General features: G+C 35.9%; 3 protein-coding genes across 3 annotated transcripts; all 3 read right to left on the bottom strand.

Moving 5' to 3' along the window:
- Positions 1–2,446: 2,446 nt before the first annotated feature.
- Positions 2,447–5,305, bottom strand: LOC140759427 (receptor-like protein EIX2). Its single transcript, XM_073095993.1, has one exon. It carries the CDS (start codon positions 5,204–5,206, stop codon positions 2,447–2,449), a length of 2,760 nt encoding a protein of 919 aa, XP_072952094.1. The 5' UTR covers positions 5,207–5,305.
- A 1,468-nt stretch (positions 5,306–6,773) lies between these two features.
- Positions 6,774–9,615, bottom strand: LOC140759434 (receptor-like protein EIX2). Its single transcript, XM_073096005.1, has one exon. The coding sequence runs from the start codon at positions 9,531–9,533 to the stop codon at positions 6,774–6,776; it is 2,760 nt and encodes a 919-aa protein (XP_072952106.1). The 5' UTR covers positions 9,534–9,615.
- Positions 9,616–11,955: 2,340 nt separating this feature from the next.
- On the bottom strand, positions 11,956–14,954 carry LOC140764307 (receptor-like protein EIX2). The gene has a single exon (XM_073102800.1). It carries the CDS (start codon positions 14,756–14,758, stop codon positions 12,050–12,052), a length of 2,709 nt encoding a protein of 902 aa, XP_072958901.1. The 5' UTR covers positions 14,759–14,954; the 3' UTR covers positions 11,956–12,049.
- Positions 14,955–18,673: the final 3,719 nt, after the last annotated feature.

Below are 18,673 nucleotides of genomic sequence, written 5' to 3' on the forward strand. Positions count from 1 at the left end.
TTAAGATTTTTATTAAATTAAATTAATTTTTTAGATATATCTTTAAGATATTAGAATTCTTATTCTAGTATTATATTTTTTTCTTTTATAAAAGGGGGCCTAGAAGAAAACCTTAGAGGGATTTTTTAGGGGAGAAATTAGGCGCTATAGTACCGACTACCAAGAAATAAAAATGAGAGAGAAAATGAGATTATTCTTGAGGGAGATTAGAGAGAGAAAAAAAATAGAGGAAAAAAGATTTTATCATACCAAAGAGAAGAAAAAAGAAAAAAAAAGACAATCGGTGCTTCGAAATTCGTGCAGATTATGATTAGGATGAGAAAATCAAATTATTTTAGATTGAGCGATAAAAGCAAGTCTCCGCTCATATTTTCTTAAATTTTTATTATATAAAAATAGAATTGATGAATTATAAATATCTTTATGTTTATTCTTATCCAGTTTGATTTTATAAGATAAGAAATTTTGCAATATAATGATGTAAGAAATTCATTGTTTTAAGGATTTTTAATAAAAAATTAGAAATATTAAGATTTTGTATTTTATAGAAAATTCATATTTATCATTCTTGGAAAAAAAAAAAAGGATTTTATTGTCTATTATTTTTCAGATTTCAAAGTATTTATTTTTATTGCAGAAAATAAGAAATAAATTAGGAATATTTCAATTCAAATGAATTTTTAGATTTATAAAAATAATTAATATCTATTTCTATTGTAGAAAATAAGATATAAATTAGTAATATTTCAATTTATATGGATTTCGGATTCCTGAAAATAAATAATATTATTTTATTTCTAGAAAATAAGATATAAATTAGGATTACTTCAATTCAAAGGAATTCCGGATTTGTTTAAAAAAAATTATTATTATATTTTATTTTCAGAAAATAATAAAGGAAATCTTTATGCTAATATATTTTATTTTCTATAAATAAAATATAAGAGATCTTTATTTTTCAGCAAATTTATAAAAATTACCATATAATTTGTTTTATTATTATTAATGCTTTATCATATGAATATTTCTTATTGAACCATTGTGCTTTGCTTAAAATGTCTTACAACTATTCAGCCCATTAGTTTTCTTAGCAATTAGTTATCATATAAATGAACTAAAGTAACTATAGACCTAGAATGAACCTAATATGCTTAATATAAGTAAACTTTTAGATTAAAGTAAAATTAAATGAAATTATATTTTAAAGTCAAATTAATGGTTTTAATTCTAAAGTTTACAAAATATTTTCTATTCCATAATAAAATGTTTTTAAAGTCCAGAATGAAATATTTTTAAATCATACCTTATAATTTCACTATTTTTTTAATAACTAGACTTTTATTTTTTTTCCCTATAATATTTGTATAACACCTACTTTGTATAACTACATAACTTACCCTGATTCACTTGAAAATGATTGAATTTATTTAACCCAAAATGTCATAACAAAAAATAAAAGGTTTAGTTATAAAATCCTCAAAGACGTGGCATTAATACAAATGAGTAGAAATGCAGTATATATGTGGTGAATAATTCTTTTTTTAATCCTTGAGAAGTGGGAACTTAATATTTTCTAAATTAAATAAGTGCCACTAAAATTTGAACTATGTACATTCATATAACATAAACCTCTTTAACAATATGATCACTATCCCATTGCTATTGATATCTCATTGTTTATTATTGTCTACACACTATTGTTTTTCTTATTCTTAGTATGACTCCATTTTTTTTTCATTAATTGATTATCTAACATGATTAACAAAATAAGTTTGACTAGGTCATCATTTAAACCTACTTAAGCTTCTAAATAAGCTGATTACCTTACAAAATGGATGATAGCTAAGTGACGGTTTGATGCTAAGATACAATTAAATGCCAACAGCAAATTAGGATATCTCCCATTGTTATGTGTTCAACTGAGCATTGGTCCTACGCGGATGGAATTATTGGCAACTAAAATTTCTCCTCCATCAAGCCATAGAAGGAAGGAAGGAAGAAAAAACATTGTTATATTTAGGGATAGAATTTTAAAGGAGGAAAACGAATAAGAATGTAGACTTAGTAAAATAATAAAAGTAAGATAGAAAAAAGTTATGTTAATTACCAAAGCTATGTAAATTAGTAAAGTTGTGATAATTTGTAAGGTAACAAAAGTTACTGCATCTGATAGATTGGAGTTTTAACTACTTTTCAACAACACAACCTTAGTAGAAAAGCAGCATGTTGACGATGTGAAAGACAATTACAAGTCTGATATATAGATTACATGGAAGAGATCAGATGACCAACATATTTGATACATATTTACTTCTTTTATCTATTATAAGATGTGATCAACATTTGGATGTTGATAGCATAATCACACAATTTACTAATAAACAGTGACTAATCTCCATGATCTGAACTATGGAAACTCCTCCGTTTGCATAACCACGCCTCTGCTTTATTTCTTCTTGATGTTGGCAATGAGCCTAGCCCAATTAAGAACCATAAACACATAGATCTTATCACAGATGTTGTCAATGAAGAGAAAATAAATTACGCTCCATGTCCTCTTGAACAGTAATGGACCAATGACCACCCAAAGCCCCACTGCAAATCCTAGACTCATGCAGAGATAAAAAGATGACGTGTCGTTTCCACGTTCCTGTTCTAGAGGATCATTTAGAGTCGTCCCATCTCCTGAACAATTCTTGGAAATAGGAGGTCCACAAAGATCATTGTTGCCTTCGTAGACTGACGGATCGTCAAATGTTTGTAGTTGCTGCCCAGAAGGTATTCTTCCTGAGAGGTTATTATAGGACAAGTTCAAGTAGCTCAAAAAAGTTAAAGCTGATAGAGTTGGAGGAATTTCACCATAAAGCTCATTGTTTGATAGGTCAAGAGATTCCAATGACTGTAGACCACCCATCGTCTCTGGAATATATCCAATCAATCGATTCCCAGACAAGTTCAAATTTTTCAATGTAGCAAGGCCTCCTATCTCTTCAGGGATCTTTCCGGTTAGACAGTTGCTTGATAAGTCGAGGCTTGACACGAGAGACATTATTGTCTTGGTATAGTATTCGAGAGCTTGTCCTTTTGTGACCACTAAAAGGCTAATGAAATCAGGGACATAATAACTTCCGTATGAGGAGACTGTAGTCATTGCTGTGAAGTTCACGAGAGATGGAGCTATGGTTCCTGATAGATTGTTGTGAGCAAGGTCCAAAACATGGAGATAATCTAATTTTGCAAGCTGAATAGGTATATAGCCAGAAAACATGTTAGACCTTAATAAGAGAAAGGCTAATTGCGGCAATCTTTTACCTATCCATATCGGCAAGCTTCCATAGAAGTTATTATAAGAAAGATCAAGAAAATTAAGATACTGACAATCTCGGAAGAACAAAGGGAATTCACCAGAGAGGTTGTTGTTGCGGAAGCTTACTATTGAGAGTTTGGAACCTATCGGTGTCAAGTCGCCAGGATCAGCTCTAAAAGATTTCCTGCTTGTCAAACATTGAGGAAGTTGTCCTGATAGATGGTTGTGTGATAGATCCAAAATTCTTAAGGACTGCACCTGGTTGCACATAGATAATGGGATGGTACTGGTAATACTGTTGTTTGAAAGATCCAGCACTTGAAGACTGGTCGGTAATTGTGGGACCCCACCATGGAATTGATTTGAATTCAGATTTATTTCAAGTGCTGCTGATAAGAACTCCAGAGTCGATGGTAATACTCCGCTTATCTGGTTTAGGGAGAGATCAAGATATTTGACTAAAGAAATGACATTCCAAAACCAATCAGGCAACCTATCAGCTATTCCCGAATTGGACATTGTTAAATAAATAATGTCAGTCTGTGATCGGATCCACGTAGGAAAATGGGGTCCCAGATTGCAGGAGCTCAAGTCTACATATTTCAATTTGAATGGAGGGATCCAATTTGGGTCTACTACCATCGTCAGGTTGCTGTTGTCGGACAAGTATAAATATTCTAATCTTGTCAGACTTGCAAAATGATCTCCTGATATAATGCCAACCAAGTGATTGGAACTCAAATCCAAACTGCTCAAATTAGTGAGCTTTCCTATCCCGGAAGGTATGTGACCGCTGAGGCTATTGTTACTAAGATCAAGAGACCTTAGGCTAGTCATATGCTCAAGCCAACTTGGCAGACTTTCGGTCAAGTTATTTCCAAACAAATCCAACTCCTCTATCTTGGGCGGCAACCTTTTCATCAATTCTGCTATGTCCCCGCTGATTTGATTCTCGCTTAGATCTAGTATGTTTAAGTTGCGTAGATTCTTCAAAGTCTCCGGTACCATGCCAATGAGATCATTGCCTTCGAGCCCAAGTTCTTCAAGGGATGTCATATTTTCTAGCAGGCCATTAGGAATAGTACTATGGAAGTAGTTGTACCCAAGATCAAGGCTCACAAGTGATGTGAGATTAGAAGAATAAAGAGGCAGAGAAGAAAACGTCGCGTTGAGATTGCAATCAAATAGATAAAGAACTCTTAGAGAAGCTGGAAGCATGCTCATGACCTGCACCCGATCCACAGCAACACTGAGGTTTACCTCGCTCATGTCGAGGTACTTCAAGGAAGAGAGACGCGGTAACCAATCTATATAATCAACCGACTCCAAGGAGTTAGAAGAAAGATCGAGATGGAGCAGCTTAGTGAGATTACCGAGCTGAGGAGGTATGCTCCCACCGAAGCCTGCATCAGAGAGGTCGAGATACTTCAAGTTCTTGAAGGAGCCAATGAATTCTGGTATCCGCTTACGTCCGAAGTCGTTGTAGCTTAGGTTGAGGTAGTTGAGATGCTCTATAGCCAGCAGAGAAGGACTGATCTCACCGCCCAATGTCCGAAACTTATAATTAATAACGTCAGCTTCGTAGTCATAGTTGAAGATGGTGAAGTTGTTATGGAGGTCGAGCTTCACAACATGGCCTGTCTTGTTGCTACACACGACGCCCCTCCACCGGCAGCAGTCTTGGCCAGTCTGCCAAGAAGATAGGACCTTACTGGGATCTTCAATGCTTGCTTTGAAGGAAAGAAGTGCGTCCCTCTCTCTCTCTTTGCAACTCCTTCCTCCTCCTCTGGGCTCCACAGCTATGGAGGAAATGGGGATTTGATATTGGGCCAGTAGAACCCATATCATTATTAGGACGATACGACAACATTGGATAGAGGATCTTGTCGCCTTGGCCATTAAACTTCTTTTACTTCTTCTAGCTTCCAAACACCTGGGATTAATAGGATCATATAAGCAGCTCTCGCAATAGTCAAGGCCTAAAGGCAATATTAGTAGAGAATATTTCTTCTTCTTCTTCTTCTATGTACCACATGTTATTTACTTCAATGGTGGAAAGAGGCATTTGAGCTTCCAAGTACAAAGATTACGATGGCTGTGGAATTCCACGGAAGGAAACAAGAAGAGTATGGAAATTGTAATGGTTGGGGAATTCCAGAGTCTAGATTGTCACTTACTCTCAAATAATAATGGTATATATTTCTTTTCTTTTTCTTTTTCTCAAATAAATGAAAATTTAATAATGTTCTAATATAAATTAGTGTCACTGAGATTTGAACTCTAGGAACACTTAAATAGCATAATCCCATTTTAACAATCTGATCACTATCCCATTGGCATGACATATCATCTTCACTTTTGTCTATACATTCTTCTTTTCTCTATTTTTAATACGACTCAAATTTTTCTATGAGTTAGTTATCTAACGTGATAACAAAATCAATTTGATTAGGTCATCAATTTAAACCTCGTACAGCCTAACAACTTAAGATTCTAAATCAGTTGATTATCTATCTTACAACAATGGATGATAGCTAAGCGACCTTTGATTTGTGGAAACAAAAACATTAGATGTCCATTTTATTTCAACCGAGCAATAAATGTTTTAAAAATACTTCCAAAGCATTAGGGTCCATGGTAGTTTATTCTACAGTAAGTCCAAGAAACAAAGTCCTGAATGAGATAGCATTTAAAAATAACGTTGTCCGATACGATAGGCTCAAAATTGTACTCATTTGTGGAATTCCAGAGAAAGAAAGGGAAAAGACTAAGACAGTGGACTTAGAAAATTATATTAATGGTTGTTTAATTCCAACATTATGATTCTCTCTAGTCCAATTTAAAGGAATGTGACAATCTCCTCTCGGATTATTAAAACCTAAGCTTGATTAGATTTTTCAACTAATTTATAAAAATTACTATATATTTTGTTTTTATTATCACTGATACTCTATCATATGAATATTTTTTATTCGATCATTGTGTTTTGCTTAAAATATCTCGAAAGTGGTCGGCTGGTAGTTTTCTTAACAATTAGTTATTATATAGATAAATTAAAGTAATTATAGATGTAAAATAAACTTAATAAATAAGTACTTTTAGATAAAATTAAATGAAATTATATTGTAAAGTCAAATTAAGAGGTTTTTTTAATGGTTTTAATTTCAAAGTTAATAAAAATATTTTCTATTCTAGATTGATAATTTTAAAGTCTAGGAGGGGACGTTTGAAAATAATGTTGCCTGTTGTAAGACGCTAGAAATTATATTTATTTATGGAATTCTAAGAGAAAACAAATAATAAGGTAGACTTATTATTTGATACATATCTACTTCTTTTATTTATTATAAGATGTGATCAAGATTTGGATGTTGATAGCATAATCACACAATTTAGCAATAAACAGTGACTAATCTCCATGATCTGAACTATGAAACTCCTCGGTTTGCATAATTACGCCTCTGCTTTATTTCTTCTTGATGTTGGCAATGAGCCTAGCCCAATTAAGAACCATAAACACATAGATCTTATCACAGGTGTTGTCAATGAAGAGAAAATAAGCTGCGCTCCATGTCCTCTTGAACAGTAATGGACCAATGACCACCCAAAGCCTCACTGCAAATCCTAGACCCATGCTGAGATAAAAAGATGACATCTCGTTTCCATCTTCCCGTTCTAGAGGATCATTTAGAGTCGTTCCATCTCCGGAACAATTCTTGGAAATTGGAGGCCCACAAAGATCATTGTTGCCTTCGTAGATTGACGGATCGTCAAGTGTTTGTAGTTGCTGCCCAGATGGTATTCTTCCTGTGAGATTATTATAGGACAAGTTCAAGTAGCTCAAAAAAGTTAAAGCTGATAGAGTTGGAGGAATTTCACCATAAAGCTCATTGTTTGATAGGTCAAGAGATTCCAATGATTGAAGACCACCGATTGTCTCCGGAATATCTCCAGTCAATCGATTCCCTGATAAATTCAAATTTTTCAATGTAGCAAGGCCTCCTATCTCTTGAGGGATCGTTCCACTAAGGTAGTTGCTTGATAAATCGAGACTCAACAGGAGAGACATCATCTTGTCGGTATAGTATTCCAGAGCTTGTCCTTTTGTGACCACTAAAAGAATAACGAAATCAAGGAGATAATTTCTTTCATACCGCGAGAGTGTAGTCATTGCTGTGAAGTTCACAAAAGATGGAGCTATGGTTCCTGATAGATTGTTGTGAGCGAGGTCCAAAACATGGAGATAATCTAATTTTGCAAGCTGAATAGGTATATAGCCAGAAAACATGTTAGACCTTAATAAGAGAAAGGCTAATTGCGGCAATCTTTTACCTATCCATATCGGCAAGCTTCCATAGAACTTATTATAAGAAAGATCAAGAAAATTAAGATACTGACAATCTCGAAAGAACAAAGGGAATTCACCAGAGAGGCTGTTGTTGCGAAAGCTTACTATTGAGAGTTCGGAACCTATCGGTGTCAAGTCGCTAGGATCAGCTCTAAAAGATTTCCTGCTTGTCAAACATTGAGGAAGTTGTCCTGATAGGCGGTTGTGTGATAGATCCAAAATTCCTAAGGACTGCACCTGGTTGCACATAGATAATGGGATGGTACCAGTAATACTATTGTTTGAAAGATCCAGCACTTGAAGACTCGTCGGTAATTTTGGGACCCCACCATGGAACTGATTTGAATTCAGATTTATTTCATTTGCTGCTGACAGGAACTCCAGAGTCGATGGTAACACTCCGCTGATTTGGTTTAGGGAGAGATCAAGATATTCAACCGAAGAAATTACATTCCAAAACCAATCAGGCAACCTATCGACTATTCCCGAATTGGCCATTGCTAAATCGATCATGTCAGTCTGCGATCGAATCCACGTAGGAAAATGGGGTCCCAGATTGCAGGAGCTCAAGCCTACATATTTCAATTTGAATGGTGGGATCCAATTTGGGTCTACTACCATCGTCAGGTTGCTGTTGTCGGACAAGTCTAAATATTCTAATTTTGTCAGATTTGCAAAATGATCTTCTGATATAGTCCCAACAAAGTGATTGGAACTCAAATACAAACCACTCAAATTAGTGAGCTTTCCAATCCCGAAAGGTATGGGACCTCTGAGGCTATTGTTACTGAGATCAAGATACCTTAGACTGGTCATGTGCTCGACCCAATTTGGCAAACTTCCGACCAAGTTATTTCCAGACAAATACAACTCCTCTATCTTGGGCGACAATCTTTTCATCAATTCTGCTGTGTCCCCGCTGATTTGATTCCAGCTTAGATCTAGTATTTTTAAGTTGCATAGATTCTTCAAAGTCTCTGGTTTCATGCCAATGAGATCATTGCCTTCAAGATAAAGTTGTTCGAGGGAGGTCATATTTCCAAGTAAGCCATCAGGAATAAGACCGTGAAAGTAGTTGCCCCCAAGACCAAGGCTCACAAGTGATGTGAGATTAGAAGAGTAAAGAGGTAGAGAAGAGAACGTCGCGTTGAGATTGCAATCAAATAGATAAAGAACTCTTAGAGAAGCTGGAAGCATGCTCATGGCATGCACCCCATCCACAATAGCACTGAGGTTTACCTCGGTCATGTCAAGGTACTTCAAGGAAGAGAGATGCGGTAACCAATCTACATAATCAACCGACTCCAAGGAGTTAGAAGAAAGATCGAGATGGAGCAGCTTAGTGAGATTACCGAGCTGAGGAGGTATGCTTCCACCGAAGCCTGCATCAGTGAGGTCGAGATACTTCAAGTTCTTGAAGGAGCCAATGAATTCTGGTATCCGCTTTTGTCCGAAGTCGTTGTAGCTTAGGTTGAGATAGTTGAGATGCTCTATAGCCAGCAGAGAAGGACTGATCTCACCGCCCAACGTCCGAAACTTATAATTGATCATGTCAGTGTTGTAGTCATAGTTCATGTAGGTGAAGTTGTTATGGAGGTCGAGCTTCACAACATGGCCTGTCCTGTTGCTGCACACGACACCCCTCCATCGGCAGCAGTTTTGGCCAGTCTGCCAAGAAGATAGGACATCATTGGGATCTTCAATGCTTGCTTTGAAGGAAAGAAGTGCTTCCCTCTCACTCTCGATGCAACTCCTTCCTCCTCCTTTGGGCTCCACAGATATGGACGAAATGGGGATTTGATATTGGGCCAGTAGAACCCATATCATTATTAGGACGATACGACAACATTGGATAGAGGATCTTGCGGCCTTGGCCATTAAACTTCGTTTGCCTCTTCTTCTTCTTCTTCTTCCAAACACCTGGGATTACTAGGATATAAGTTGTCGTGGTAGTGAAGGCCTAAAGGCAATATTAGTAGAGAATATACCACATGTTACTTCGATGGTGGAAAGAGACATTTGAGCTTCCAATTCCACACTGCCTTGCCCAAGTATGGAAATTACGATGGTTGTGGAATTTCATGAAAGGAAACAAGAAGAGTATGGAAATTAGATTCTCACTTATGCTCAAATAATAAAGGTATATATATATTTTCTCTTCTTTTCTTTTTTGAATAATGAGAATTTAATAATGTCACAATTAAATCATTAGATTTGAATTCAGGAACACTTAATATAATATAAATCATTTGAACAATCTGATCACTATCCCATTGGCACTGATTTTTTAATCTTCTACACTCCTTTTTTGTGTTTCGTATTGTCTACACTATACACCGGTGCTTTCTCTATTTTTAATATGGCTCAAGTTTTTCTATGAATTAGTTATCTAACGTGATAACAAAATCAGTTTTACTAAGTAATCAACTTACACCTCATCCAGCCTATCAACTTATGCTTCTAAAATTAGCTTATTATCTTACAACAATTTTAATGGATGATATATAGCTAAGTGACTTTTAATTTGTGGAAACAAAAATATAGTTATATTTAGGGATAAATCAATTATAAATGTGGTAGTGCATTATTACATCTCCATTTTATTTCAACCGAGCAATAAATGTATTGAAGTACCCATTGAATACGTCCAAAGCATCAGTTGCATGGTAGTCTAGTCTACAATAAGTCTAAAGAAACAAAGTCTAGAATGAGACACTCAAAGTTATACTCATATGTGGAATTCCAGACAAGGAAGGGGAAAAAGACTGAGATGCTGGACTTAGAAAATTATATTAATGGTTGTGAAATTTTAACACTAGGAAGAAGAAAATGGTAATCTTGGCAGGGATTATTGGAAATCTAATCTTGACTAGATTTTTAAGGAAATTTATAAAAATTACCATATATTTTGCTTTTATTATTATTAATGCTTTATCATATGAATATTTCTTATTCAACCATTGTGCTTTGCTTAAAATGTCTCACAACTATTCAGCCCATTAGTTTTCTTAGCAATTAGTTATCATATAAATAAACTAAAGTAACTATAGACGTAGAATGAACTTAATATGCTTAATATAAGTAAACTTTTAGATTAAAGTAAAATTAAATGAAATTATATTTTAAAGTCAAATTAATGGTTTTAATTCTAAAGTTTACAAAATATTTTCTATTCCATAATGAAATGTTTTTAAAGTCCAGAATGAAATATTTTTAAATCATATCTTATATTTTCACTATTTTTTTTAATAACTGGACTTTTTATTCTTTTTTCTCTATAATTTTTATATAACACTCTCTTGCTACTTTGAACAACTACATAACTTACCTAGATTCATTTGAAAATGATTGAATTTATTTAACCCAAAATGCCATAAGAAAAAAATAAAAGGTTTAATTATAAAATCCTTAAAGATGTGACATTAATAAAAATTAGTAGAAATGCAGGATATATTTGGTGAATAATTCTTTTTTTAATCCTTGAGAAGTGGGAACTTAATATTTTCTGAATTAGATAAGTGCCACCGAAATTTGAGTTAAGTACACTCATATAACATAAACCTCTTTAACAATATGATCACTATCCCATTGGTATTGATATCTCATTGTTTATTATTGTCTACACACTATTGTTTTGCTTATTCTTAGTATGACTCAATTTTTTTTTCATTAATTGGTTATCTAACATGATTAACAAAATAAGTTTGACTAGGTCATCATTTAAACCTACTTAAGCTTCTAAATAAGCTGATTACCTTACAAAATGGATGATAGCTAAGTGACGGTTTGATGCTAAGATACAATTAAATGCCAACAGCAAATTAGGATATCTCCCATTGTTATGTGTTCAACTGAACTGTATTCCTGAGCATTGGTCCTACACGGATGGAATTATTGGCAACTAAAATTTCTCCTCCATCAAGCCATAGAAGGAAGAAAGAAAAAACATTGTTATATTTAGGGATTTGTTTATAGAATTCCTAAGGAGGAAAATGAATAAGAATGTAGACTTAGTAAAATAATAAAAGTAAGATAGAAAAAAGTTCTGTTAATTACCAAAGCTATGTAAATTAGTAAAGTTGTGATAATTTGTAAGGTAACAAAAGTTACTGCAGCTGATAGATTGGAGTTTTAACTACTTTTCAACAACACAACCTTAGTAGAAAAGCAGCATGTTGAAGATGTGAAAGACACTTACAAGTCTGATATATAGATTACATGGAAGAGATCAGAGACCAACACATTTGATACATATCTACTTCTTTTATCTATTATAAGATGTGATCAACATTTAGATGTTGATAGCATAATCACACAATTTAGCAATAAACAGTGACTAATCTCCATGATCTGAACCATGGAAACTCCTCCGTTTGCATAACCACGCCTCTGCTTTATTTCTTCCTGATGTTGGCAATGAGCCTAGCCCAATTAAGAACCATAAACACATAGATCTTATCAAAGATGTTGTCAATGAAGAGAAAATAAGCTGCGCTCCATGTCCTCTTGAACAGTAATGGACCAATGACCACCCAAAGCCCCACTGCAAATCCTAGACCCATGCTGAGATAAAAAGATGACATCTCATTTCCATCTTCATATTTTAGAGGATAATTTAGAGTCGTTCCATCTCCTGAACAATTCTTAGAAATAGGAGGCCCACAAAGATCGTTATTGCCTTTGTAGATTGACGGATCATCAAATGTTTGTAGTTGCTGACCAGAAGGTATTACTCCTGAGAGGTTATTATAGGACAGGTTCAAATAGCTCAAAAAAGTTAAATTTGATAGAGTTGGAGGAATTTCACCATAAAGCTCGTTGTTTGATAGGTCAAGAGACTCCAATGACCATAGACCACCGATTGTCTCCGGAATATCTCCAGTCAATCGATTCCCAGACAAATTCAAATTTTTCAATGTAGCAAGGCCTCCTATCTCTTCAGGGATCTTTCCGGTTAGACAGTTGCTTGATAAGTCGAGGCTTGACATGAGTGATATTATTGTATTGGTATAGTATTCTAGAGCTTGCCCTTTTGTGACCACTAACATGCTAATGAAATCGGGGACATAATAACTTCCGTATGAGGAGACTGTAGTTATTGCTGTGAAGTTCACGAGAGATGGAGCTATGGTTCCTGATAGATTGTTGTGAGCAAGATCCAAAACATGGAGATAGTCTAATTTTGCAAGCTGAATAGGTATATAGCCAGAAAACATGTTAGACCTTAATAAGAGAAAGGCTAGCTGTGGTAATCTTTTCCCTATCCATATCGGCAAGCTTCCATAGAAGTCATTATAAGAAAGATCAAGAAAATTAAGATACTGACAACCTCGGAAGAACAAAGGGAATTCACCAGAGAGGCTGTTGTTGCTGAAGCTTACTATTGAAAGTTTAGAACCTATCAATGTCAAGTCGCCATGATCAGCTCTAAAAGATTTCCTGCTTGTCAAACATTGAGGAAGTTGTCCTGATAGGCGGTTGTGTGATAGATCCAAGATTTCTAAGGATTGCACTTGGTTGCACATAGATAATGGGACGGTACCAGTAATACTATTGTTTGAAAGATCCAGCACTTGAAGACTCATCATTAATTTTGGGACCCCACCATGGAATTGATTTGAATTCAGATTTATTTCATAGGCTGCTGACAAGAACTCCAGAGTCGATGGTAATACTCCGCTGATCTGGTTTAGAGAGAGATCAAGATATTCAACCGAAGAAATGACATTCCAAAACCAATCTGGCAACCTATCGACTATTCCTGTATTAGACATTATTAAATCGATAATGTCAGTCTGCGATCGAATCCACGTAGGAAAATGGGGTCCCAACTTGCAGGAGCTCAAGCCTACATATTTCAATTTGAACGGAGGGAGCCAATTTGGGCCTACTACCATGGTCAGGTTGTTGTTGTTGGACAAGTATAACATCTCTAATCTCGTCAGACTTGCAAAATGATCTTTTGATATAATGCCAACCAAGTGATTGAAACTCAAGTCCAAAATGCTCAAATTAGTGAGCTTTCCAATCCCGCAAGGTATGTGACCGCTGAGGTTGTTGTTACGCAGAACAAGATACCTTAGACTGACCATGTGCTCGAGCCAACTTGGCAAACTTCCGGTCAAGTTATTATTAGACAAACCCAATTTCTCTATCTTGGGCGGCAACCTTTTCATCAATTCTGTTATGTTCCCACTGATTTGATTATCCCATAGCATGAGCTTTTTCAAGTTGCATAGATTCTTCAAAGTCCTCGGTACCATGCCAATGAGATCATTGTCTCCAAGCAAAAGTTGTTCGAGGGAGGTCATATTTCCTAGCAAGCCATCAGAAATAGAACCGTGAAAATAATTGTACCCAAGATCAAGGCTCACAAGTGATGTGAGATTAGAAGAGTAAAGAGGTAGAGAAGAGAACGTAGCGTTGAGATTGCAATTATATAGATAAAGAACTCTTAGAGAAGCTGGAAGCATGCTCATGATCTGCACCCCATCCACAGCAGCACTGAGGTTTACATCGCTCATGTCGAGGTACTTCAAGGAAGAGAGACGCGGTAACCAATCTACATAATCAACCGACTCCAAGGAGTTAGAAGAAAGATCGAGATGGAGCAGCTTAGTGAGATTACCGAGCTGAGGAGGTATGCTTCCACCGAAGCCTGCATCAGTGAGGTCGAGATACTTCAAGTTCTTGAAGGAGCCAATGAATTTTGGTATCCGCTTTTGTCCGAAGTCGTTGTAGCTTAGGTTGAGATAGTTGAGATGCTCTATAGCCAGCAGAGAAGGACTGATCTCACCGCCCAACGTCCGAAACTTATAATTGATCATGTCAGTGTTGTAGTCATAAATGTCGTCGGTGAAGTTGTTATGGAGGTCGAGCTTCAAAACATGGCCTGTCCTGTTGCTGCACACGACGCCCCTCCACCGGCAGCAGTCTTGGCCAGTCTGCCAAGAAGATAGGACATCACTGAGATCTTTAATGCTTGCTTTGAAGGAAAGAAGTGCGTCCCTCTCTCTCTCGATGCAACTCCTTCCTCCTCCTTTGGGCTCCACAGATATGGAGGAAATGGGGATTTGATATTGGGCCAGTAGAACCCATATCATTATTAGGACGATACAACAACATTGGATAGAGGATCTTGTCGCCTTGGCCATTAAACTTCTTTTACTTCTTCTAGCTTCCAAACACCTGGGATTAATAGGATCATATAAGCAGCTCTCGCAATAGTCAAGGCCTAAAGGCAATATTAGTAGAGAATATTTCTTCTTCTTCTTCTTCTTCTTCTTCTTCTTCTTCTTCTTCTTCTTAAAGAGACATTTGAGCTTCCAAGTACGAAGATTACGATGGCTGTGGAATTCCACGGAAGGAAACAAGAAGAGTATGGAAATTGTAATGGTTGGGGAATTCCAGAGTCTAGATTGTCACTTACTCTCAAATAATAATGGTATATATTTCTTTTTTTTTTCTTTTTCTTTTTCTCAAATAAATGAAAATTTAATAATGTTCTAATATAGATTAGTGTCGCTGAGATTTGAACTCTAGGAACACTTAAATAGCATAATCCCATTTTAACAATCTGATCACTATCCCATTGGCATGACATATCATCTTCACTTTTGTCTATACATTCTTCTTTTCTCTATTTTTAATACGACTCAATTTTTTCTATGAGTTAGTTATCTAACGTGATAACAAAATCAATTTGATTAGGTCATCAATTTAAACCTCGTCCAGCCTAACAACTTAAGCTTCTAAATCAGTTGATTATCTATCTTACAACAATAGATGATAGCTAAGCGACCTTTGATTTGTGGAAACAAAAACATTAGATGTCCATTTTATTTCAACCGAGCAATAAATGTTTTAAAAATACGTCCAAAGCATTAGGGTCCATAATAGTTTATTCTACAGTAAGTCCAAGAAACAAAGTCCTGAATGAGATAGCATTTAAAAATAACGTTGTCCGATATGATACGCTCAAAATTGTACTCATTTGTGGAATTCCAGAGAGAAAGAAAGGGAAAAGACTAAGACACTGGACTTAGAAAATTATATTAATGATTGTTTAATTCCAACATTATGATTCTCTCTAATCCAATTTAAAGGAAAGTGACAATCTCCTCTTGGATTATTAAAACCTAAGCTTGATTAGATTTTTCAGCGAATTTATAAAAAATATCATATATTTTGTTTTTATTATCACTGATACTCTATCATACAAACATTTTTTATTCGGTCATTATGTTTTGCTTAAAATATCTTGAAAGTGATCCGCTGTTAGTGGAATTCCAAGAGAAAACAAATAATGAGGTAGACTTAGAAAATCTATTAAAGGTGCTGAAATTTCAGCATCAAGATTCTCTCTAGTCAAATTTAAAGAAAAATGATAATTTCATTCTGCGTTACTGAGCCTAACCTTGTTAGATATTTACAAAAATTTATTAAAAATATTTTATGTTTCACTTTTATTATTATTCACATTACTCAGTATCACATTCAAACTTTCAAGAATAAAAAATAGGCACATATAACCTCTAAACTAGCAAAATATACACTAAGCCTTCATAGCCAATATTTCATTAGACATATCAATATAAACTTGTCCTTCTGGCTTCCTCAAAATTACCGATTGGAAAAGTCGCTGCTGACCGTCCGAATTCACCGACTTTAAGGAAGCAAAAGATATTCGTTGCCGAATTCATCTATATCTACGTAGATGCCTTCTCACCCACGTGGGAAAGCACTATATATTCAAACGAATAACTGTGCACGCGGTTCACCGGCCACGTTCCCGAGTTTCCCAGTCATAAACCCCACGATCTCGAGAGTCGAAACGTTGCAAAGAGAAAAAAAACCCTAAGCCTAATCCTTCCCCCCCCCCCCCCAAACACTTCGAATCGAAATCCCTACGGTCGAGAATTCTAAGGTTCCTCCGCTTCGTCTTCTCTTCGCGCTCGACCATCGATTGATCTTCCCAGAAATCATAATGGATTCCGTGCTCCTCGAATCCCCCTCAATGGCGAAATCTCTCAATTTTGGCTCTCTCGGCGGCCCTAGCTTCCAATCCATGCTTAAAGAACTTGCTCTTCTGAAGTATATAATTCCAAGGGCGATCAAGGCAATTCCTATGAAAAACACAAGACCGGAAAACAAATGAAATGCATATGGAGAACGCTCAGCCCCCGGTATTCCGTCGACGTTTATGCCAAAGATCCCTGTGATTATGGAAAGAACCAAGCAGCAACCACCGAAAATGGCCAATTATGCGTCACGCGGAGACTTCTATCCTGAAACACATGAACAAGATTAATATGTTATAACTTCTTTAAAGAAGAAGGTTTTACATAACCAATGCGTCAAAACATATTACAAATGAAATTGCAAATAAAGGCATTTGCTTGTTTGTAAGATACAACCTGCAACCATGCACGAACTGTACTCTGCATAACATCCTGAATTGTAAACAAGCGTCCACGAACAGCTTCCTGCTCTTCGAGCATTTCCCTTGTGCTTTTATTGATTCCTTCAAGCAGAGCTTTGGTGGCATTGCCTCTCAAATGCTGGAGGAGCTCAAAGATGATCTCCTCTCTTGCATGAAGTGACCATTTAACTCTAATAACCTATCAAAGAGAAGAACTGCATTAACTCTTTTACAGTATTAATAAGACAAAGTTCAATATCAGATGTCCAAACTTAAAGGACATATTTCTGACAATTGCTAACCTGAGTGGCCAGTCTCCTAATTTCTTGGTTAAAGATTATACAGAGTAGATTCAAGTCTTCATGATTTCTCCTGGAAAGTGGAAACAATATCCTTACATGATATTGCTCCTAGAGCACCTTATATAAGTCAAAAGAGGTATACGAATCAGACAAAATACCTATTTACAAACTTTAACTCTATTTCATCTGCTCCTCCAAGTACATACTTGCGGAACAATCTGCAGAAAAATACAGAGGAACATGAAATAAAACCAAATTCCCTAAAATAATGCAAGTATAATTAAGAAAACCGTATGACTTGTTCAGAGGTACAACGAAGCAGATGAGGCTCTCTGTTCGTATAAGTAAAAATTGGTTTACGATAACCTGGTAAAAACAAAAGATTTGTTGCTAAACTAGAGGTAAAAGCCAGCCATAAAGCTCATTGTTTGAGGACAAGTTCAAGTAGCTCAAAAGAGTGAAAAGCTGATAGAGTTGGAGGAATTTCATCATAAAGCTCATTGTTTGATAGGTCAAGAGACTCCAATGACTGTAGACCACTCATCGTCTATGGAATATACCCAATCAATTGATTCCCAGACAAGTTCAAATTTTTCAATGTAGCAAGGCCTTCTATCTCTTCAGGGATCTTTCAGGTTAGACAGTTGCTTGATAAGTCGAGGCTCAACATGAGAGATATTATTGTATTGGTATAGTATTCTAGAGCTTGTCCTTTTGTGACCACTAAAAGGCTAATGAAATAAGGGACATAATAACTTCCGTACGAGGAGACTGTAGTCATTGCTGTGAAGTTCACGAGAGATGGAGCTATGGTTCCTGATAGATTGTTGTGAGCAAGATCCAAAACATGGAGATAATCTAATTTTGCAAGCTGAATAGGTATATAGCCAGAAATCATGTTAGACCTTAATAAGAGAAAGGCTAACTGTGGTAATCTTTTACCTATCCATATCGGCAAGCTTCCATATGGAATTCACCATAGAGGGAATTCACGAGAGAGGCTGTTGTTGCGGAACAAAGGGAATTCACCAGAGAGGCTGTTGTTGCGGAAGTTTACTATTGAAAGTTCGGAACCTATCGGTGTCAAGTTGCCAGGATCAGCTCTAAAAGATTTCGTGCTTGTCAAACATTGAGGAAGCTGTCCTAATAGGCGGTTGTGCGATAGATCCAAAATTCCTAAGGACTGCACCTGGTTGCACATAGATAATGGGATGGTACCAGTAATACTGTTGTCTGAAAGATCCAACAACCAAAGACCCATCGGTAATTGTGGGAACCCACCTTGGAATCGATTT

This window comes from Typha angustifolia, chromosome 1 (genome assembly GCF_048772165.1).
Source record: "Typha angustifolia cultivar Huaian chromosome 1, ASM4877216v1, whole genome shotgun sequence".
Lineage (NCBI taxonomy): Eukaryota > Viridiplantae > Streptophyta > Magnoliopsida > Poales > Typhaceae > Typha > Typha angustifolia.